Below are 24,920 nucleotides of genomic sequence, written 5' to 3' on the forward strand. Positions count from 1 at the left end.
TAAAAAGAAAGAATCATCAAAAGGAACAAAAAATCTGTTTTGCTTTGAGCCTGATTTCTGTACACATTATGAAATAGAACTGACCGGATTCAGAGGCTGCAAAACATGCCTGGATTTAATAAGAATGACCTGCCAACCTGTTTGCCAATCTTGTTTGCATTACATCTGACCACACTAAGGCTCCTTTTATACTTACTACGTCGCCGCATACCGAAAAGGCCGCATTTAATTTCAGGAGCCCCTATGGGGCTAACACACTGAACACGGTGCGTCGGGTCCTGGCGCAGTAACGCACTGCATATGTAGGGCAACAATTATTTTTTTTTAAGATCCTCTGACGGTTCTCTGCCAGTGACTAGTATGAGAGAGTGTGAGAGCGATAACACCAAATTTAACACACCTGCTCAACATTCACACCTGAGCCCTTGGAACACTAACGAGTAACATGATCCTGGGGAGGGAAACTGTCTAATTGACTAATTTTACATTCTTAAAGAGAAGGGAAGGGAAGGGAGGGTGGGTAAAAAATAAAAATCAATTTCCACTTACCTGGGGCTACCTCCAGCCCGTGGCAGGCAGGAGGTGCCCTCGCCGCCGCTCCGCAGGCTCCCGGTGGTCACCGGCTGTACTGCGCAGGCGTAGAACTACTGCGCCTGCGCAGTACAGCCCGGCGGACGTCCGATGACGTCAGCGCGCCGGCGTGGGACGCAGAAGTACCGGGCCTTGGAGCGCAGAAGAGCCCGACCTGGCAGCCGGCCTGGCCAGGTCGGGTCGGCCACCGGGAACCTGCGGAGCGGCGGCGAGGGCACCTCCTGCCTGCCACGGGCTGGAGGAAGCCCCAGGTAAGTGGAAATTGATTTTTATTTTTTACCCACCCTCCCTGAACCTTCCCTTTAACTTAGGGGTGTACTCACTTTGGTTGCCAGCGGTTTAGACATTAAAGGCTGTGTGTTGAGCTATTCTGATAGCACAACAAATTTACACTGTTATACAATTTGTACACTGTCTACATTGTATCAAAGTGTCACATCTTCAGTGTTGTCCCATAAAAAAAGATATGATAATATAGTTTAACACTTAACAACAACTGGACGTATATAAATGTCCAATGTAGTTGTGGAGAGTACACCACCAGTTTGTTACTAAATGAGGCACATGTAGTATCATTTAGGGCTGGTGCACACCAAAAACCGCTAGCAGATCCGCAAAATGCTAGCAGATTTTGAAACGCTTTTTCTTATTTTTCTGTAGCGTTTCACCTAGCATTCTGCGGTTTTGTGAAGTGTTTTTGGTGTAGTAGATTTCTTATATTTTTACAGTAAAGCTGTTACTAAACAGCTTCTGTAACAAAAACGCCTGCAAAACCGCTCTGAACTGCCGTTTTTCAGAGCGGTTTGCATTTTCCTATACTTTACATTGGAGGCAGAAACGCCTCCGCAATCCAAAATCTGCAGCAGCCTGGGAGTATGTGTTTCTGCAAAACGCCTCCCGCTCTGGTGTGCACCAGCCCATTGAGATACACTGACCAAGCGTATCTGCAGCCGCAAGCGGATCGCAAAACGCTGCTGAACCGCTCTGGTGTGCACTAGGCCATAAACCATGACAAGTTGTAGTTTTAAAGCTTGTACACACGTCACATAAAAAATAGGCAGGAACAAGCTCAATACAACATAAAAAGAAAGTAATTTTCAAAATGATGATCAAACTTGGGAAAGTTCTAGCAAAACTACAAGAGACATATGTGGTAACATTTTAACTGTGATAAGTAGTAGAATAGAGTTTACAGAGACTTAGGGCCATATGCAATTCACTTTTTCACCTGACTTTTCTCCAAGGTGATATTTTTACAACTTAAAATAAAATGCCCTTTAAGGCACTAGCAAACAAACCAACACTCAAAATAATTTTTACAGTAATTTTTGACTTACTTGTTGGTACTTTTTCCATTGCAAAGTGCTAAAAAGTTGTTTGAAATTGAAGATGAAAAATTATCTCCTAGGAGAAAACTCAGGTGAAAAAGTGAATTGCATATGGCCCTAGGGTTGAGGCCCATGTCTTGTGTATTTTTTTTATTCACAAACTGAATCAAAGGAAATTAAATTGTTGCATATTCTGTACCAAAATAAAAAATACATAGAAAATAAGGTAATTACTAAACAAAATTATCACACACTAAATGCCTTTTTTGTCCTGAAAAAAAAAACACAATATATAGATCATTATCATTAAGGTATGATACCTAAGTAGTAATAAAGTTACTGATAAATGAATGGGAGCTGTACGGATATGTGAAAATTAGTCAGTTAAGTAAACAGTTTAGGCCCTGTTCATATTATGTGCGTGTGGAAAACGTGCAGAACGCATGTAGTAAACGCACTGGAAAAACGCATGCGTTTGTACGCGTTTGTACGCGTTTTTGTAATGCGTTTGTATGCGTTTTTTCCTTATGCGTTTTTGATCATACCTGGAAGAGTCAGCTACACTTCCGATGAGAAACGCACCTCCGAATACGCATACAAAAACGCATGCCATGCGTTTTTAGTGCGCGCCCATTGACTTTCATTATAATGCGTTTCTGTGCGCGACGCACAGAAATGCATCCAACTATGCGTTTCTGCCACGCATACGTTTGCCACGCGTATATGTGAACGAGGGCCATACCTTTGCATTGATTTTTCTGGCCCTCGCAAAACGCACACAAAACGCGTACCTTAAAAACGGACACAAACGCGTGCAGTGTGAACGGGGCCAGCACAGCGCTGTGAAAGATGTTGGCGCTATATAAATACTAAATAATAATAATAATAATAATGCTAATTGGCAAATATCTCGACAAAATTTCTTGATCGAGCAGGATGGAAAATATGGGTTGACTTTAAAAAAAATTGGCTAATGTGCAAATGATTTAGATTGACACAGGGTCGATTTTTTGTTTTCAAAGCATGGAGGCAAACATAGTTCAGATCGATTAGTGAAGGAAAATCGCCAGGATCTCAATGGCAGTGTGTGGGCCACTAGTGGATTTACTTTCAATTGACCACACTGTTTTCGATCGATCGATGTAGTCGATTGCTTAATATCTCAATGGAAAATCTAGTGATGTATGGGCACCTTAAGACACTTGCCACCTAGTAGCAGGGGATTATAGAGCTTCCACTAGAGGCCTGTGCGGGTCCACTTTTTCATACCCGCGACCCGCACCCGACCCGCTTTCTGGTGAAATTCATACCGGCAACCTGACCCGCACCGGCAGAACCGCTACCCGACCCGCTACCCGCTTTTTTACATTTTCTTCTAAACTTCACGTTTAAAGTAACATTGGGGAGCCGTAAAGTTAATAAAACTTATTTTTATACACAAATCTAAGCTAAAGAAGGTTTCTAAAGATTTTTTTTTTATTATTATTTAAATGAACAGAAGACGTAATAGTCATTACAAATATCACAACAACCTAATAACCAATCCAAGTTTACAGGATCATCTATGTATTACAGTCCAGCCTTCAAAAAACAACCCAATGATAGCTATATGGGACTTGAATATGAATGGGGCTGGAGGAAGCCCCAGGTATGTATACAAGTTTTTTTTTTTATTTTCATACATTCATATTCAAGTCCCATATAGCTATCATTGGGTTGTTTTTTGAAGGCTGGACTGTAATACATAAATCGCTCCCTCACAGCCGTCCTCAGTCTCCTCCAGCTTCGGGTCCCGTAAGTTCTGCCAGTCTGTGCAAGAGAAGTCGAACCTTGGGCACTTCTCTTCACTATGCCGTAGAGATACGAAGAGGACACACTTTTCTTGTGCAGACTGGCCGCGACTGACAGAACTTATGGGACACGCCGGTACTGGAGCTGGAGAAGAGTGAGGACGGTGGCATGGAAGTGATCTGTGCGGATGGGGCTGGAGGAAGCCCCAGGTACGTATGTATAAAACTTTTTTTTACTATGTCTCTGGTACACTTTTATGCGCTCCTGTATAGTGACATTCAGCATGGGCACAGGGGAGAAGAAAGGATATACTGTGCTGCAGGCCTCTAGCTTACACCTATTAAGAAAACAGCAATGTTAGTTTCCAAATTTTTCTCCTGACGAGTTTATTTCAAGCACAGAATATGATGGCGTTTTATATATCAGAAATAATAATATTTTCCTACAAAATAAATGCAATAGAATATAAGTGATAATTCACTTACCTAAATCAAGTGCAAATTCTGCACTGCAGGAATCTGAGCAGCCAACGAGAACGGAGTCATCTAAGGTGGGTTTGTCTTTTTCATATTGGCTGAGGGTATTCAGCAGCTCTGTAATGCCAAGGCAGTCTATTATAACAATTTGCTCAGAAGAGGAATTAAATTAAGCTACATTTTGGGACAGAGTACTTTCTAGAGAAGCTGTAAGTGCTGCTCATTGCCTTCAGGGACCCTCCTGTTCCCCATTCAGCAGTCTTTTTTCCACAAAGTCCCAAAAGTGCACTGGGCCGTGAAGCAGCACATTTAAACTGGTCAATCATGAGATTTAAACTGAGCATGCCCAGTGAGAGGAAGCTCTCATGCCCACCTTCTTTCCATTAGGCACAAGCCCTTCCAAACTTGTGCATGCCCAGTAAGTATGTACTCATGCATGACCACGCCCTTCCAAACTTGTGCTTGCCCAGTAAGTATGTGCTCATGCATGGCCACACCCTTCCAAACTTGTGCATGCCCAGTAAGTATGTGCTCATGCATGGCCACACCCTTCCAAACTTGTGCATGCCCAGTAAGTATGTGCTCATACATAGCCACACCCTTCCAAACTTGTGCATGCCCAGTAAGTATGTGCTCATGCATGGCCACACCCTTCCAAACTTGTGCATGCCCAGTAAGTATGTGCTCATGCATAGCCACAAGTGCTTCTGGCTAAAAGGAATGGACTGCCCGAGCAGTCCAATATTATAATTGGACAGCATGGGGAACAGGAGGGACCCTGAAGGTAACAAGCAGCACTAACAGCACCTGCACTAAATACTTTCTCATGCAACATATTTAGTTTAAAAGTTTTTGTTCACTTCAGGTTTCCTTTAATATTGCTTGAAGCTGATAAAGGTCGATTTGACAGTGTGCTCAAATAAATCATCGAATACCACTACATAAATCTCTGCTAGACTACCTGTGACCTGGACACCAGCCAACATGATCTATGCTGAAAAGCACTGACATATTTATAACTGGCATTCCAGAAAATAGTTAACTGTTTCATGTGATCAAGAATGCTTCCCATGTCTGTAGATGTATCCATCGTCAGATGTTTTGCTGATCGCTGGCGATCAGCAAAAGCGCTGTATAAATGTATCCCTGTGGGATCATTCTCACTGCAGTGTTTGCGATTTACATAATTCGCAAATAAGCTGCATGCAGCATTTTGGGGGCAATTGCAATGTGATTCTCATTCTATTGAACAGAAATCCCGATCGCATATCTCAGCAAAATCGAGAAATTTCAAACCACAAAAGTCTGGTTCACACTGCAAGAGCGTTTTGTAAGCGCTTGCGATTTTAAAAGCTCTTGCTAATGTAATGCTACATGTGTGTTCTCACTTGAACAATGTGATTTTATAAAAATCACCCATAGCATTGTGTTAGCCAGAGCTTTTCAAATCGCAAGCGCTTAAAGAGAACTCGAGGTGGCTTGTAAGAATCCTATTAGTACACACAGGGTGGGTCTGCATATAATACCCAGCCTCTGTTGCTATAGTGTTTCCCCCCCAGGCCCCCCCTGCGCTCTGCTGTCCCCCATAAATCACACAGCCATGCTAGCGACACGCAGCATGTCGATAGCAGGCTGTTTACGCCTGCACTGTCATCCTCGCAGCTCCCCCGCCTCCTCTATATCGCCGCTCCCCGCCTGCGTCCCTTCCCTCCAATCAGCGGGGAGGGAAGGGACGCAGGCGGGGAGCAGCGACATAGAGGAGGTGGGGGAGCGGCGCTGAATGGCAGTGCAAATGTAAACAGCCTGCTAGCGATGTCGCTAGCACGGCTGTGTGATTTATGGGGGACAGCAGAGTGCAAGGGGGGGGGGGTCTGGGGGGAAACAGTATAGCAACAGCGGCTGGGCATTATATGCAGACCCACCCTGTGTGTGCTAATAGGATTCTTACAAGCCACCTCGGGTTCTCTTTAAAAAGCTCTTGCAGTGTGAACCAGCTCTTATGCAATGATTTTGTATATTTGTACAATTATTTATATGATTTTGTATATCATTTTGTACAATTATTTGTAATAAAAAAAGGACTACCAACAGATATAAAAATGTTGTACTGCAGGATCCAGATCCAAACCAGGTTTGGACTACACATGCTCCCCAACATTTGTGAATCAGGGTCTAACATCTAACCAATTAAATAAGAGAAGAGGGATTCATTTGCACTGTACAGTATTTTGCATAGTAGCTCAATCCTTTCAACAATGCACATTTTGCCAAACCGTACTGTTAAATCCTTACTTCAGCTTCCATTTTTTTAAGGTTGCATTGTTTAAAAAAGCACAATATTTTTGTCCATTGCATGGCTGTACTTTTTGCAATAAATATACTTATAACACATGGCTGGTTGAGCCCTCTAGCTTAACTTCCTGTTGAAAAGACAGTGCAATTTTACCAGTGAGAAAGGTATGCAGACTCCTCCCATATCCCATCATCAATCACACATAAACTAGTCAGTCAGACGATACCAATCGGTCTTTACCTCTACATAAGGATCACTTGACATCTCCCACTCATTCCCTCTGATTTACTCTTAGTGGCCAGGACTGCAGCTACAGCAAAATCTCAGGATAATAATAATCTGCTAATTTGCAGTGATAATCATAAAGAGTTTATCTCTCAGCAGTACATGGCAAAGCTAGAGAGTGTGAGAGCTGTTTATTAACTGCAAACACTGCCCTCTTCTGCCAGCTGCATGCTTTCTGGAGGGATCTCTGTGTCACATGACTAACTTCTCCAAAGGGAATTCCTCTGGAATGGCTGCATCAAATGTGCAAATTGTGTGAGTAATATCACAGTGCACTTTTAATCTTTACCAAGAATGAAAAATGGGAGGGTGAAGTAAGGCTTTAAAGACTACTTCCAGTAAAAAAGACAGAGCCTGTCATGTAAGGCTATGTCTTTATGCTAGTACATAGCAAGGAAATGAGCAGCGCTACTTAAAAACAGACTAGTGCCTACCTGCAAAAGAGTGCAAGCCCCACTTGTGGGGTCGAATACACACCGAGCATACACATGACCTGTCTACCACTAGAGGAGGATGTTGATTTCCATTAACAGCTTGCATGCAACCTATTAAGTACTCGTCCCTCCCACTGCGAAGAAGTTAATCCTCCATGGGAGGGGCCTAACACTAACTAAATCCTAACCTATGTATATGCATAGCCTGGGTGCGGCTAATCAAATAAAATCGAAAATTGAAAATTGCGCACAAGGTGGATCAGCGCAACACCAGGCCGCCTCCGAATGGCCTCCATCAGAGATGCGCTGAGCCCCCCCAGGAACTACAAACGCACCTTGAACCCAAACAGAAGCTCTGCATATACACCAAAAGCATGGCTGTTAAGTGGGAGCAGCTGACCAAAAACGAATTACATTAGTACATAGCAAGGAAATGAGCAGCGCTACTTAAAAACAGATTAGTGCCTACCTGCAAAAGAGTGCAAGCCCCACTTGTGGGGTCGAATACACACCGAGCATACACATGACCTGTCTACCACTAGAGGAGGATGTTGATTTCCATTAACAGCTTGCATGCAACCTATTAAGTACTCGTCCCTCCCACTGCGAAGAAGTCAATCCTCCATGGGAGGGGCCTAACACTAACTAAATCCTAACCTATGTATATGCATAGCCTGGGTGCGGCTAATCAAATAAAATCGAAAATTGAAAATTGCGCACAAGGTGGATCAGCGCAACACCAGGCCGCCTCCGAATGGCCTCCATCAGAGATGCGCTGAGCCCCCCCAGGAACTACAAACGCACCTTGAACCCAAACAGAAGCTCTGCATATACACCAAAAGCATGGCTGTTAAGTGGGAGCAGCTGACCAAAAACGAATTACATTAGTACATAGCAAGGAAATGAGCAGCGCTACTTAAAAACAGATGTATGTCTTTATGCTGCCAGGATCGGTGGGTCTCAGGGTTAATAACTCACCTGCAGGCATGTAATTCATTAGACAGGTGAAGCTCCACCCACTCCATCAGCAAGACACCTGAGCTAGGTGTGACCCACAGCAGCCCAACTGGCTTCGGAAGCCTCAGAAAGAAATGGGCGCCATTTCTTTCCTAGGCTTCCGAAAGTCAGTTAGGCTGCTGTGGATCACACCTAGCTCAGGAGCAACCTTATTAGGCCGTGGCTGCCGGGCTGAGGGCATGCCGCGGCAATGCAGGTGGGAGTGGCCAAAGCTTCGGAAGAAACCTCCGGACTAAAAATTTACTCAGCAGAACTGAAAAGGCTTGGTGTTTCTTTAACAGTTTCACAGCATCAGAACTTAGTTTTTCTTACCAAAGCATCATTTTTTGCTGTATTTTTATCTAAGCTCCACCCATCAAAGAAAAAAAGCCCGGGCTTTTTTCCCTGATGCTGTGCAGAGCATGATGGGATTTGCTATGTTGTTATTCACGTTGCTTAGCAACTGGGAGGGCTGATCAGGACACAGGACAGTTGGGACTGTGTATCATACTCCCTGTCACCTCATTTCAACCAAAAAGATGGCTGCCACCATGAAATCAAGCATTTGCCTGTTCTTTTAAAACAGGGTGGGTAAGAGATTATATTACCTATCTATTTTAAATAATATAAGTAATGTAACTTAATGAAAGTATGTTTGTTTAGGCTGAAATTCCTCTTTAAGAAAAAACATCATGGTGGCTTTGCCAAGGAGGAGGGTGGAGTTTCTGACATAAATGAATTATGAGCGAGCAGGTGAGTTATGGACCCTGAAACTCACTGATACCTCCAGCATTAAGACTTTTTCATTAAAAATACTCTTTGAAGGAAGGGACAATTAAATACAGATCATAAATCCCATATATAACATGTTGTCTACCTTCCTTTTCAATTTTTTCCCTTTTAGTTCATTTTTAATTCGGAGTCAGAAAAGCTTTACAGCTGCTCAGCTGGTTGCACCAGTTGACATTAACATTTTTTTCATTCCTTTACATCTCTAATTCGCTCATAACATTTCAAATTGAGTGTAAGGCTGTATGACATGCAGTCTTACATATCTGCTAACAGCATCTATTTTCCAAATCCATTCTCCAATGAGCTCCGAGGTCACAAGAAAATCCTATCTGTTCAAGACCTGGTTGCTTTACATCATGACCCCTCTGCAACAGTAACTAAGTCAGAGGGTTGGATGTATGAACAATTGGAATATCAAGACCTCCACTACTCCTTGTTCACTGGAAGCCAGTTACTAGCACATATGGGGCCATATGCAATTCATTTTATCTCCAAAGTTTTCTCCTAAGAGATAATTTTTCATCTTCTGTTTTACCTAACTTTTCAGCAATCTGCCATTGAAAAAAAGTACTATCACAATTATTCTGAGTATTTTCTTGCTTGTTGGTGGCTTAAAGACCTTTTATTAGCAAAGTGTGAAAATTTCACCTAGGAGAAAACTTAGGAGAAAAAGGAAATTGCATATAGCCCATGAAATGCTGCATGTAACATGGCCTTACCTTATTCTGTTTCAAGTTTATGACAGTGCAACAAGCATACTAAATATTAGTACACATAGGATCAGTAGCCTACTTACCTGAACAGCTTATCCTTGGTACATAATAATTCCCATCAGACTGCCGAAGGAAGGGTGAAAGATTGTGGAACATATAGAATGATCCTGAGTTCAGGGCCTGGCGACAGCTTTCATCATTTTCCTTTAATTCAAACAAGAAGCTATGAATGAAAAGGAGTTGGTGGTAAACACTCATGTCAAGGGAAAAGAGGAAATACCAGAAGAGCAAATTAACACTGCCCTATAAGATTCAGTTCAAATGATGCATTTACCATCAAAATCAATGGGGTGGGCTCACTTGCCATCCTCCCAGGCCACTTCAATCCTCCACTGGCCAGCCAGGTAAATTCTTCAGTCACAATCTAATGCGCCCCTATCATGCTCCCACCATCTGAAGCGTTCTGCACCTTTGCCGTTAGTACTGCGCAGGTGCAGAACGTTCCCAGCGATGGGAGCATGATAGGGCAACGCATGCACAGTAGATTGCAACTGAGGGTGACTGGAGGATTTACCAAGCCGGCCAGCAAAGGATCAAAGTGGCCTGAGGGAACGGTGAAGGAGCTCGTGGCCTACGGAGACCTAGAGAAATTAAGGTATCTGCAATTGCAAAACCCTAATGGATTGGGAGGAATTGCTCTGCCGGTGTTCCATAAATATTATCTAGCTACACAGACACAACATATCGCAGCCTGGTTTCTGGTACCCCCAAGCGTCAACGTGGAAACTCTTGGTTACTGCCAAGACCCACTAAAAGAGAGTGTAGCCCTAGATCCACTCTGTATGTCCCTTCCAGCAAACAGCAAACAAAGCATCACTATCTTGGATCAAGCAATCCAGGAGTGGAAATGTGTGACTAAAACCTACTGCAGTGATGGCTATGAGGCACATACACTGCTCTGGGGTTACCCAATACTCAAGGAATTTGGTATGCTACCTGATCCCTGCTTTTTGGCAGACAAGGGTACAATGTTCTTGTGCCAAATACTTAAAGCGGACCCAAACCAAACATTTTTTTAATACAAAATATTTAGTTGCACCACTCTGACACATACAAATATAAATAAACACTCTTTCAAGCCTATTAGCATTTCAGTGCATGCTTTTCACCCTCCTCTTTGCATAACTAGGGTTATACAGGTGGCAGCCATTAGCAATTCCTCCTTTGCTGGACACCATCTACTCCACCAGTTTGGCGGATTATTTGCCGGCAATATGAAAGGAAGGGAGGTGTTTCTCCAATTAATGTAAAATATTTTATATTTGTCATCATGCAGCTGAAAAATATTATTATTATATTATTATTATAATAATAATATTATTATAATTTAGAAAATAGATTTTATTTCTGAAATCTTGTATTTTTAGTTTGGGTCCACTTTAACCCCCTTGGCGGTATGAAACATTCCGCCAGGGGGCAGCGCAGCAGTTTTTTTAATTTTTTTTTTTTTAAATCATGTAGCGAGCCCAGGGCTCGCTACATGATAGCCGCTGCTCAGCGGCATCCCCCCGCCTGCTTCGATTGCCTTCGGCGATCTCCGATCAGGAAATCCCGTTCAAAGAACGGGATTTCCTGGAGGGCTTCCCCCGTCGCCATGGCGACGGGGCGGGATGACGTCACCGACGTCGGGACGTCATTGGGACTCCAGATCCACCCCTCGGCGCTGCCTGGCACTGATTGGCCAGGCAGCGCACGGGGTCTGGGGGGGGGGGGCGCGCGCCGCAACGAATATCGGCGATCGGGCGCGCGGCGGCGGCGATAGGGGTGCTGCCGCAGCTAGCAAAGTGCTGGCTGCGTCCAGCAAAAAAAAATTATTTAAATCGGCCCAGCAGGGCCTGAGCGGCACCCTCCGGCGGCTTACCCCGTGTCACACACGGGGTTACCGCTAAGGAGGTTAAAGTAAACCTGAGATGGGGCAGAAGAAAAAAAAAACATACCTGGAACTTCCTCCAGCCCCCTTCAGGCTGATCGCTCACTCGCTATCCTGATCGCTTTCCTTCTGCGCCACCTTGATCCTCCGCAATTTTCCCTGGAAAGTCCTCCGGTCCAGGGTGCACTGCGCATACGCAGCCCAGCTGCGTGAATGTCTCCATCATGCTCCCGTGGCCGGGAGCATTCTGTGCCTGTGCAGTACTACTGAGCATATCAATTCAGGTACGCTTTAACATGCTGGTACCATGGGCGGACATAGGCTGCACGGGGCCCCATGACCTCTGGAGACCATGTGACTGCAGCAGGGCTGGACAGAAAGAATGAGCAGCGGCCTCATTCTTTCTGAAGCCCCATACACACGCTCAACAGCGGGATTTTATGCAGTACAATTGTCAAACAACTTTTGGATTAATGTATTATCATTGTTATCAGTTGAACTTGAGTGAACAATAGCAAGCAACTTTTTTTTGGTTGTTCAACTTGATTCGCAACAAAAGTTGTTTGATAATTGAGCTGCATAAAAGACCGCGGTTGAGTGTGTGTATGGGACTTGAGACTGTTCAGTGATAAGGGGGCCATCTACCAGCCTCATGGAGAACTGCAGAGTGGAGAGCATGGGTGGGGCTTTCACCTTTGGCTACCTCATACTACTCAAGGGGAAACTCTGGCTACCTTACACTATTTGGGGAGACATATCTGGCTACCTAATACTTATATCTGGGAGGCTTATGCACACTTAATTCTTAACACTTTCCAATCCCATGTCCGACTATGTCCGACATTGGCCTTTTTCAGCATAAGTCCAATGTAAGACATAGTTCAACATAGGAAACGAAACATGGCTGCTGCAATATTTCAATTCTAGGCAACGGGGTTAGAGATGAACATCTAGAATCCTTTTGCTCAGGTGCTCTGAATATTTTGAAAGTAATGATATCCGTGAGTGAAATCTGGACCATACTGGAAGAATTCCTGGACGTACTTTAAAATTTTAAACCACACATGGTATAAATATTCACCGGTAGAACACGCACACATCTAAAAAGAGAGCAGGCAGGAGCCATAGCCTCAATGGAGATGACAATAGAACTCTGTAAATTACCATCCATCTTAGTTTACATATTCTTTCACTGGTCTCAATCTTCCTGATTCACAAGAGAGTTCCTGCTTTGTTTTCTCAGCAAAGCTACTAAAGCTGTATCCTGACTGTGTAATGGGTCTTTCCCAAAACAGTCTGTTTACATGGACTGGTGTCCTGATCACTCATGAAAGAAGCTGTGAGGTCAGCCTTAGTGCACAGGCAGTACAACACATTCTGAGGAATTATTTTAAGTGACTTCTTTTTTTCCCACAAAACCTTTAATCACACTCCAGGAAAATAGGCATTTGCTGAAGGCTGAGTAGTAGTAAGCAGACTTAGTAATATTAAGAACTGCAATATGATAGATGCATTGAAATAACTGTATATACTGAATGTGCATCATGTACATCAGCCACATTGTTAGACTAATGCTTTTGGAACAAAAAATCATTCTATAAATGTATAGCGGATTAGGTTTGCAAAATCCAAAACCTAATAAAATGCTTAGTCAGATAGAAATGTGAAGGATTAATATATGTAATTGTGTTTTGTTTTGTATCAAAAAGAAAATGTTATTGTACAAATTATATAAATGTAGGGTATATTTACAAAACCATAATTACTGTACAACCAGACAGGGCCGCCTTCAGAAATTTCTGGGCCCCATACTGGGCAAACCAACTGGGCCCCCCCATCAGCCGCTCACAGTGATACACTGTACTGGGCCAAAAAAGCGAATCGAGGGAGGAACCGGGAGGATAGCGAGAGACCAAGAAGCCTATGGGGGCTGGAGGAAGCCCCAGGCAAGTAAAACAAAAAAGAACACTATTTATGTTTGACTGTCACTTGGGTATCCTTTAAAGAGACTCTGCAACAACAAAAAAATGACCCTGGGGGTTACTCACCTCGGGAGGGGGAAGCCTTAGGATCCCAATGAGGCTTCCCCCACCCCTGTAGCTGCAGGCAGTCCAGCGCTGGCTTCCCCGAAGCGTCCCGGAATCCTCCCCCGACAAGCCTGACAATTGCTGATAAGCGCTGATTTATTTACCTTCCCTGGCTCCAGCGGGGGCGCTGTTGCGGCTCTCAGCACAGAGATAGGCGAAAATATCCGATCTTTGTCGGGTCCGCTCTACTGCACAGGTGCAGGAGACTTGCGCCTGCGCAGTAGAGCGGACCGACAGCGATTGGCAGCCGATACTGCGCCTGCGCTGGAGTCGGGAAGAAATATTTACATCCCCGCTATTCGGAGGGGCACAGCGAGACCGCCGTGGGACAAGGGAGGATGGGGGAAGCCTCGATCAGATCTGGAGGCTTCCCCCACCAGAGGTGAGTACCCCCCAGGGGAACTTTTTCTCGTTCCAGGTTTTCTTTAAAAGGAATTCCAAGGTAACACACTTTACAGGATATCCAAAATAAAAAAAAGTTAAGTTTTACTTACATGGGGCTTCTTCTAGGCCCTAGAAGTCTATCAGTTCCAGCACTGCAGTTTGGCCGCCCTCCATGGTGCTGGGAGCGCTCTGCGCTTGGGTCGGCGATGTTATGGATAGGACAACGGCACCTTGGAGGGTGGCCGAACTGCAGCACTGGGGCTGGAAGAAACCCCAGGTAAGTAAAACATAACTTTTTATTTCACCTTGGATATACTTTGAATATAGCAGTGTCCATACTTGTGCTCATACTGTTGGACATGGACTACGTCCTCTGTTCCCCTACCCACGGCTCCTTTCAGCTACAATTTGGCCCGGACCAGGCCCCAATGCAAGTAATAAGTCTTTGCCCCACATTGTGCAGTTCAGCCTCTCATGCACTGCTGCCAGCTGCTGTGAGTTGCGCACATAATGCTCAGGAGGCTGCCGTGAGTGCAGCCACAGCGCTCTGTATAAACTGCTTATGTGCTTTATGTAAACGGCCTGAACTGCACATGTGTGGCAGACTTCTTCTTGCTAGAACGCCCCAACCCTCTAGCCCAGAACAAGGATGCTGTCTGCGTCCAGAGAGCATTTTGGACAAAAGTATGGCTTGATTACAGTTACCAAGGATTTACTTTAAGGATATTAGCTAGATGAAGTGAATATTATAACAACATAAGATCCATGTAATAAGATTTTTGAAGGGAGGCTCTGCAAGTACTGTTCTAGCGATCAAAGAACAAGCTCTTGAAGAGGAACTCTGGCATCAGAAGGGGTCTGTGCAGGATCCTGAAGTGGGTCTGTACTAGAGGTAGCTATTACAGTACAGGCTCTTGAAGTATATGATGGCTGGGGATAAGAGACTTCATTCTATAATACAGCACAGGCTCTTGAAGGGTGACAATGAAGTGGTAAAATAAGTACTGACTAGCAGAATCTCTGCTCTCTTTGGAAAGTATTCCAGACGTGACAGACAGAATCCCGCCTGTAAACAAAGGCAGGGGGAAAGCAGAGCCAGCCAATCACTTTGCTGTCTGTTCTCCAGGTGCTATGCTGTGTAGAGCCTCAGCCTCTGATTGGAGCTGGGGATAGGGCTCTGTAGTGTACATAACAGAAGACCCTGACACACTTAGGGACTGTCCACAAACCTTTGTATGATTCCTTATCAGTGGCTAAGCAGTCATTAGAACAATTGTGAAGAGGGCAGAGAGCTTTTTCGCTCCTCACCCTTAGTTGTCAGGTTCTCTGGACAGGGATTAGAACCTATTTTTTTCCTAGACTGCCAGAAGATTTACAGCCTTTCTAGACAGCTCTGCACTCCAGGGGGTGTCAGGAAGGTCTGCATAAGGCACATCTGCGATTGCCAACGGAACCAGCCGAACAGTTCCGTTGTCCCTTCTGCTGAATGGACAAAAAAAAATGCAGCAGGACCCAATTTTCAGGAACCGTTTCGCTCAGCGGAAAGGAAACAGAAGGTTTTGCAGCTACATGGGAACAAATAGAAAACTGACAGTTTACAGCACACTGGCTGTAAAAAGTGACAGTTTTTCCTGATCCTGATGGCCGGATCCGTACGGCCGGCTCTGCAAAAAAAGCGCAGATGTGAACCGGGCCTTACTGTACTGTATCTATTACTACTGTACCACTGGATACTGCTCCCCTATATGCTCCCACTGCATGTACTACTGTGAATTGTTTTCCCCGTGTACTCCGCTGCGCACTGCATCTCATTATGTTCCCTGCCCCGGTGGCATGTACTGTAGAGCTCATGAGTCCTCCGAACCAGTTCTCAAGACAAGTCAAAAAAGTGGACAAACGAGGCAAAGCAGCAACTTCAGGCCTGCTTTTGACTACACTGACTGGTTGGTCCTTGTTCTGTAAAAGGTCAACCTGGATGAATGTGTTAAAAATGTTACCTCCTACATTAGCTTCTGCAAGGAGACTAAATAATGTTTTACAGCATATTCCACAAAATACTGCACCTAGAGTCCTAGACTGATGTACCTGACTTTCCAGCAAGTTTACCAAGACTTGCAAATGAAACGTTACACGGGGCAGAACACCAGGACAAAGATTGCAGCTTTCACATAAACCTTATTTTTAACAGTAGCTTAAAAAATAAATTAATAAACTAACATTCCTCGGTGATTTCCTTATTTCTGGGCTGTTTTTAGAAACCGTTCAAAAAGCATTGATAAAATGTACTGTCAACCCATCAAATATCAGTTTTCATCGGTTTAAAAAAAGAGGAAAGATGATCCCTGATTGGCTACCGTAGACTTGTGAGCAGTGGACAGTAGATATAAGCAAGCAGTGCGCTATATGCATATATTGTGGGCTACATGTGTCCGTTTTACATTATGCCTAGTAAACACCATACAATCTATTTTCTGTAATGCCGGGAATACACGGAGCGATCCGGCGGCTCGATTAGCCTCTGGATCGACTCCCACCGCGTCCACGCTCACCCCCGCGGCCGCCTGGATCAATTCCCGTTTATCCCCGCGGGCGCTTCCCTTTCTTCCGCTCGATTTCCGCTATTGTCCTCCCACGGATATCGAGCGGGGAATCGATCCGCGCGGTGATCGGACCTGTCGGAAATTATCAAATGAGCCATCAGCGGCTCGATTGATAAAGAAAAACAAACTGTCTATGCCCAGCATTAAGGTCCGTACACACGCCAGACTGCAGGCAACGACGACTGATACGGCTGTTTCTGAGCGATTCGCCGGGCGGATCGCTCAGAAACAGCCGTATCAGTCTGCAGACAGACTGTACACACGCCGGACTGTCGCTGGAACAGCGGGAGGTGATGACGGACCCGTCGATGCCTGCAGTCCGGCGTGTGTACAGACCTTTAGATTTACCTGCCAGACAGATCATTTCCAACATGTTGGAAATTATCTAACCATCTATCTGCCTAGCAATTGGGCATTGTTCTACTTAGCAGGAGATAAGCAGAAGAAAATGCAACCAGAGATAATGACCAGTCTCTACCACTACTTTACAGAAAATAATCTAATTACAGAAAATCTTACAGAAAATCTAACAGAAAAATCTAATGCTGGGAATACACAGTACCGCTCGATCGAGCCATTAGATGGCTCGATTGATCATTTCTGACGTGTCCGATCACCCGCCAGATCGATTCCGCGCTCGATACCGCGGGACGGGACAATGGAAAAAGATAAGGAAAACGAGCAGAGGATAAGAGAAACGCCCGCGGGGACGAGCGGGAATCGATCAGGCGGCATAATCGAGCGATATAAACGTACCGTGTATTCCCGGCATAACAGAAAATTGTATGGTGTGTACTAGGCATTAGGCACACAAGGACACACAAAGGCTGAGGAGTTTACAGAAAAAAAAAGGGAAACAAGGCTATCATTTACATAATGTCATTGACTGCCACTCCTACAGACACTGTAATTTTGTTTTAAAATACCACAGAAAACCGATGAATTCTCAAAATAGCTCAGTTTCACCAGATTTCCAAGCCACGTTATATTACAGCTGGAAACACCATCATATGATTTTACCCAGAGGAAAGGACACTGAAATTCCTAAGCATAGAGGAGTAGGTGGTGAATGGGTGTTTCCTCGAGAGAGAAGTGAAATAAGCTATCATGCAGGCTATCAAATGAAAAAATTAGTAAAATAAACATTTCTGGGGTTGAGATCTAATGTGGCATGCTATCCTGTCCATGCTGTCCATTTCCTGAAAGAGAACACGAGGTGAGAAGGATATGGAGGCTGACATATATATTTTCTTCTGCCACTAATATTTTTAGCCATAGAACCGGAACAAGCATGCAGATCAGATGTTTCTGACAACAATCTGACAAGATTAGCTGCATGCTTATTTCAGGTGCGTGATTAACCACTTCAGGACCATAGGCTTACACCACCCTAGTGACCAGGCTATTTTTTACAAAAGTGCTTGCTGCAGGGCCGTACATGTCAGCACACAAGTGATTCTCCTCGCCAGTCCTCCCCCCCCCTTTTCTGCCCACCAACAGAGCTTTCGGTTGGTGGGCTCTGATCCCTGCCGACATGTTTGTTTATTTATTTATTTTTCATTCAATCTCGTTATTTTTTATTTATATTTTACCCCTCCCTTCCCCCCAACAGCCAATCCCAGCGATCCTCTCTCATAGGCATTAGCCTATGAGAGGGGGATCGCTCTGTGAGCCTCTCTAGGGGACAGCCAAGTGACACGGCTGTCCCCAGTACAGCGCTGCCATAGACTGCAGCGCTGTACAGTGTAAATAGATGGCGGTTTCACCGTCTAACAGTCTCCTACTGGCGATAGCCGCTGGGAGACTAATGACAGAGCGAAACTCTGTCACTCAAGCGGAGATGCGCGCCCATCGGCGCACGCAATCTCCTACACAAGCCCACCCCAGGATTTGATGTCTTTCGGCGTAAAGCGATCCTGGGGCTTCCACCTCCCCGACGCCGATCGGCGTTAGGAGGTCAGGGGGGGGTTAAGACATTACTGACCAGAAAGATCAGCTGGACAGCTAGGCAATTGGTATTGTTTAAAAATAAATAAATATATAAATATGGCACCTAGGGCTCAAATCCGGATCCGGGAGACACCCGGATAGTAGCTATCCGGATAGCTACCAGTAAACGTGGGCGGGGGGGGGGTCAATCTTACCTGTCTGACGTCTTCTTCAGCCGTCCCTCGGCGCCTCCCACGATGCGCTCCACGCGCGTCACATGATTACAAACACTTCCTCCTTCAACCCGGAAGGAGGAAAAGTTTGTAATAACGTGACCGCCACTTGGACCACATCGTGGGAGGCGCCGAGGGACGGACGAAGAAGACGTCAGACAGGTAGGTTTGCCCTCCCCCACCCACCCTGCACAGGTAACTTGGAGATTTCCGGATAGCTACTATTTGAGCAGCCCTAATGGCAGCCTCCATATCCCTCTCACCTCGGGTTCTTTTTAAGAATCTGGAGTAGCAACCACAGTCAAAATTTGGGCAGCCTACATTAACACACACTACCATTTACCCTCCATATCCTCACAGAGCTCGAAAAAATAAACAAGATCCCTACAACCCCCTTTCCCCACAAGGTGAAAAACGATTCCCCCTTCTCCTGCATCCACAGATATAATAATTGTAACCGGATATGGTGGGTAAGGTGCCCATTAACGGTACAATTTTTAGTGAACAATCATATTTTCGATCAGGTTATTCAGATCATGTCAACTGATCATTTAAAATTTCCTGTCACTGTTTCTTGCTAGTTTATTCATAACAACCAATGAGAATCATACATTGGAAAATTCTAATTAGACCCTGGCAGGAAATTTCCAACATGAATTTCTATCAGTTTATTCATACAGACATCCCAGAGAGAAGATATAACGGACATGAATGAAAATATAACAAGGGTACTACCTCACCTTTCGAAGTTTAAAGGTTTTATTTGCTGTATATTCTTGGCTACAAGTTGAGCAATGTAGGTCTGAAGAAACGCTTGGAGGTCGACTTCTCTAAGATATGGACCTAAATGTCTGACTTATAGCCGAGATATGGGGGCCTGTCTCTTTCCCGATGTCCGCCTACTCTCTTCCTATGTCCCTGAAGGGCACCCCCCCCCCCCCCCCCCCATATGCCTATATGCAGAGAAGTTGCACTGAACTCACTTACCTATTACACTGGGCATGGGGACGATCATCTTCTCTTCGGTGCGGCTTGGTCAGCTTGCATCAGTGTGCCTCAATAGGCTTTTGATGAGGTCACAGGGAGCCGATGGAGGAACATTAATGCACTCTCACTGAGCCTCACTGAAGAGGGGATGCCCAGCGGTGAAACAGGTACAAGCGTTCGCTGTGGCCATCCTGCATATAGGGACAGGGTACTGCCATCTTAGGAGGGGCACACTGATTACTGGCCCCATTTATTACTGGGCACACTAATTAAGAGTGGCTATTGAGTGAAGATATTGGATGGGTGGGGGGTATGAAAGTGATAGAATTTGACCGCACCAATTACCAAGGGGGAGGGGATTAGGTACTGGTTCCACTGACTACCAACGGGGATGTCAGATATTGACTGCACTGCTTAGTGGGGAAGGGGGGAGACATGAACTAAGAAACTGGCTGCACTGATTACCAAGGGGGAAGAAAGGTGGGAAATTGCTGCACTAGGGGGGAACTGTAGGGTCAATGGCTACACTTGAGGACCACAAGGGGTTAATGGCTGCAATTGGGGACCAGGAGAGGTGTCATGGAAGAGCCGTGAGACCAGAAAATGCAATTGCAATCGGTTTCCTGCACCAATTGTCGTTGCATTACCAGATCAAGATTGTATGTCTAGGGGGTCTTCTTTTGAAAATCTAGCTTTCATAGCTGCTAGAGGAACTCTTTTCATTAAGCCCCTTTGTCTCTGACTGTCCCAAGGTTTGTTTAATTAGCAAGGAACAAAGGATTTCTTGTCACAAGCAGACCACAGCTAAGTGTGAGCCTGCCATTTGAAAAGGGATACCATTTGGTGAACCTAGCATACTGAGCCTTCCACACAGCAGGGCTCAGACTCGACGGAGCCAAGTAGCCAGCTTAGAAATACATGGAGTTTAGCCTGTTTAAGGAATACCATTTATACGAGAAGTATGAAAGTTATCTCATTCTGCTGGTCCGAATCTGGTGAATATTTTAATATTAAATTGAGTCCGCTGACATGCCCAGAACCCGAGGTATTCCGCTACTTCGTAACTGGGCATGCAAAAGCATCCAAGTTTGATGTCATATACACTGTCATATTCTGAGAAATATGAATCTGTGACTGTTATGTGTGTGCGGGAAGCGTAAGCCGAGATATAGAAAATTTCATTTTCTATGGGGGGCACCAGAAACCCACCCAAGAGGTTAACCGCACCCTGTCCAGCCCCTGGGCTGACCCTGAGACTCTACCCAAAAATGTGGATTATTCAAAAGTGCTTGCCAGGGACTCCTCCATTAGTCCTCCAAATCTCATCTTCACAGGAGCATGCTGCTGCTAGCCAGAGGACAATGTGGTTAGTGGCCATCTTGTCTGAACTTTGCTCCAGAACTGAAACAAAGGAACATTATGGGTTTTCCCAGAAAGGACATATTTCCACATGAACTTAAGTATCCGTTTATTTCTTCCCTTATTTTTATTTTCATACTGCGCTATCATTGTCTCTATAATTGTTGATTTTAACGATTTTCTGTATATATTAATTATTTATATTGCATTTATAATAAACGACACTAACGTCATTTATTTGTTCAGCTACACCTATTGTTCAGCAACACAAACTGAATCCTAGCTTCTGCAGAGTGGCTACTACTGTTGATAGCTAGATAAAATCGAGTGTGTTTTATCATTTTATTTGCAGGTATTAGTCAGTGCAGTTAGGCCTCCTACCCTTCTGTAGGAGTGGTGGCAGGTATACCCTGAAATAGTGTGTAAATTGTATTACCGTAACTCACAAGCTCCCTTCTAGTCGATCTGCTGCCAAAATCCCAGCGGTTTCTGCGCACCGATTGCGACCACAGATTGCATGGTCTGTGTGCTAAAACTGATTGGAAGGCATTGTGCAGTCCGGCCACTAGGGGTTTGTGACAAGGGGTTAATAGATATTCGCAGTTACTGGCTGTACTTGGGTATCAGGAGAGGTTAATGGCTGCAATACTTTATTTAGTGCAGCTGTCAACCTCTACTGGTCAACACACACAAGCAATAGAACACAGCAGTACATGCATCCAGCTACATTTGAAATTGGTCAGCAGGTGCTCGTCAGCCAATCAGGATGCACTGTCATACACCCTTTACCTGCCATACCACATCTAGCAGCCATTAGCATTCAGGTGGGAGGCTTCAGTTGGACGCCATCGCAAGATTGCGTCGCTAGCAGGACCGCCCCGTGCAGGCATTCCTCCCACAGGGGTCCCTCCCTAACCGCTCACCTGTCCGCCATGTCCTAGAGCTGAAAGAAAACGGTCCAGGCCCACCTGCACTCCCCTCCAGGTATCACGTGTTGGCCTTGGGGCCCCGGCCAGTGAGAGAGGTCCGGGGCCCCTGGCCATCGTGTGAACCAATCGTGTGTTTTTAAACGTTTTCTTTCAGCTCTAGGACATGGCGGACAGGTGAGCGGTTAGGGAGGGACCCCTGTGGGAGGAATGCCTGCACGGGGCGGTCCTGCTAGCGACGCAATCTTGCGATGGCGTCCAACTGAAGCCTCCCACCTGAATGCTAATGGCTGCTAGATGTGGTATGGCAGGTAAAGGGTGTATGACAGTGCATCCTGATTGGCTGACGAGCACCTGCTGACCAATTTAAAATGTAGCTGGATGCATGTACTGCTGTGTTCTATTGCTTGTGTGTGTTGAATTTAGCATTCAGTATGGAGGCAGTGTTGGTGGGTTTTCTGGATGTGAGAGGTCCAGAGCCTGGGTGTGAGAGGTCCAGGCCCACCTGCACTCCCCTCCAGGTATCACGTGTTGGCCTTGGGGCCCCGGCCAGTGAGAGAGGTCCGGAGCCCCTGGCCATCGTGTGAACCAATCGTGTGTTTTTAAACGTTTTCTTTCAGCTCTAGGACATGGCGGACAGGTGAGCGGTTAGGGAGGGACCCCTGTGGGAGGAATGCCTGCACGGGGCGGTCCTGCTAGCGACGCAATCTTGCGATGGCGTCCAACTGAAGCCTCCCACCTGAATGCTAATGGCTGCTAGATGTGGTATGGCAGGTAAAGGGTGTATGACAGTGCATCCTGATTGGCTGACGAGCACCTGCTGACCAATTTCAAATGTAGCTGGATGCATGTACTGCTGTGTTCTATTGCTTGTGTGTGTTGAATTTAGCATTCAGTATGGAGGCAGTGTTGGTGGGTTTTCTGGATGTGAGAGGTCCAGGCCCACCTGCACTCCCCTCCAGGTATCACGTGTTGGCCTTGGGGCCCCGGCCAGTGAGAGAGGTCCGGGGCCCCTGGCCATCGTGTGAACCAATCGTGTGTTTTTAAACGTTTTCTTTCAGCTCTAGGACATGGCGGACAGGTGAGCGGTTAGGGAGGGACCCCTGTGGGAGGAATGCCTGCACGGGGCGGTCCTGCTAGCGACGCAATCTTGCGATGGCGTCCAACTGAAGCCTCCCACCTGAATGCTAATGGCTGCTAGATGTGGTATGGCAGGTAAAGGGTGTATGACAGTGCATCCTGATTGGCTGACGAGCACCTGCTGACCAATTTAAAATGTAGCTGGATGCATGTACTGCTGTGTTCTATTGCTTGTGTGTGTTGAATTTAGCATTCAGTATGGAGGCAGTGTTGGTGGGTTTTCTGGATGTGAGAGGTCCAGAGCCTGGGTGTGAGAGGTCCAGGCCCACCTGCACTCCCCTCCAGGTATCACGTGTTGGCCTTGGGGCCCCGGCCAGTGAGAGAGGTCTGGGGCCCCTGGCCATTGTGTGAATCAATCGTGTGTTTTTAAACGTTTTCTTTCAGCTCTAGGACATGGCGGACAGGTGAGCGGTTAGGGAGGGACCCCTGTGGGAGGAATGCCTGCACGGGGCGGTCCTGCTAGCGACGCAATCTTGCGATGGCGTCCAACTGAAGCCTCCCACCTGAATGCTAATGGCTGCTAGATGTGGTATGGCAGGTAAAGGGTGTATGACAGTGCATCCTGATTGGCTGACGAGCACCTGCTGACCAATTTCAAATGTAGCTGGATGCATGTACTGCTGTGTTCTATTGCTTGTGTGTGTTGAATTTAGCATTCAGTATGGAGGCAGTGTTGGTGGGTTTTCTGGATGTGAGAGGTCCAGAGCCTGGGTGTGAGAGGTCCAGGCCCACCTGCACTCCCCTCCAGGTATCACGTGTTGGCCTTGGGGCCCCAGCCAGTGAGAGAGGTCCGGGGCCCCTGGCCATCGTGTGAACCAATCGTGTGTTTTTTTAACCTCTACTGGTCCTCAAGTGCAGCTACTAACCCCTCCTAGCCCCCAAGTGTAGCCATTAACTTCATCTCATCTACATCTCATATTCTAAAAATAAGGTAAAATGTGAAGCAGAGTGCACAGGGAAGTAAGTACCACATGCTGTTGCGTTAGTATAGTGAAGTGTTAGTATCGTGTAGCTTAGTTGTAAAGGCGGCAGGGGGTTAGTGTATTATAGCTTAGCTGGGAGGGCAGCAGGGGTTAGTGTAGTGTAGCTGTGCAGTGTAGCTTGGGGGGGGGAGGGGGAGGTCCATAAGATGCCCCTGCACCATAGACAGACCAGATTTGGTAATTTTTTCCTTGATTTTTTACCTCTAAACCTAGGTGCGTCTTATAGTCCTTATATTCTGAAAAATACGGTAAGTTTCCTGGGTTTAGTTTTTTTTTTTGAGTCATTAAAAAATTCCAGCTTAACCACTTCCACAGTATATATACACATCAGGCACTACTTCAGTTCCTGCTCAACCACGTAAATAATCGTCAGTGGTGGCAGATGGCCGCCGCTCGCTCCCGCACTGGCTCCCGCGTGGGTACTCGCTGCCGCCAGTTAGAGGGGAGATGAATGAATGGAAACGCAGTTCCCATTCATTAATCTAAGTCTCCGTGCCAATGATCAGTGAGATGTTGCGATCATTGTAACAGAACGAAGTAACACGCACTACTTCCCGTTCACGTACTTATAGTACGCTAATAGGAAATAATGCGCGAGGACATCTTGTGGCCAAATAGAAAAATTACACCTACATACATTTATTTTACTAAAAAGACCCAAAC

General features: G+C 45.7%; 1 protein-coding gene across 4 annotated transcripts in view; it reads right to left on the bottom strand.

Moving 5' to 3' along the window:
* NUDT13 (nudix hydrolase 13) overlaps nucleotides 1–24,920 on the bottom strand; it is a 123,055-nt gene that overhangs the window by 33,109 nt on the left and 65,026 nt on the right. For 3 of the 4 annotated variants that reach the window (XM_068257672.1, XM_068257670.1, XM_068257671.1), the window contains exons 3-4: nucleotides 9,783–9,922; nucleotides 4,196–4,303 (exon numbers count right to left, since the gene is read on the bottom strand). In XM_068257672.1, coding sequence (XP_068113773.1) covers nucleotides 4,196–4,303; nucleotides 9,783–9,922 — 248 coding nt within the window. The remainder of the gene's footprint in view (nucleotides 1–4,195; nucleotides 4,304–9,782; nucleotides 9,923–24,920) is intronic. The other variant, XM_068257673.1, reaches the window with a different exon arrangement.

Source organism: Hyperolius riggenbachi, chromosome 10, assembly GCF_040937935.1.
Source record: "Hyperolius riggenbachi isolate aHypRig1 chromosome 10, aHypRig1.pri, whole genome shotgun sequence".
NCBI lineage: Eukaryota > Metazoa > Chordata > Amphibia > Anura > Hyperoliidae > Hyperolius > Hyperolius riggenbachi.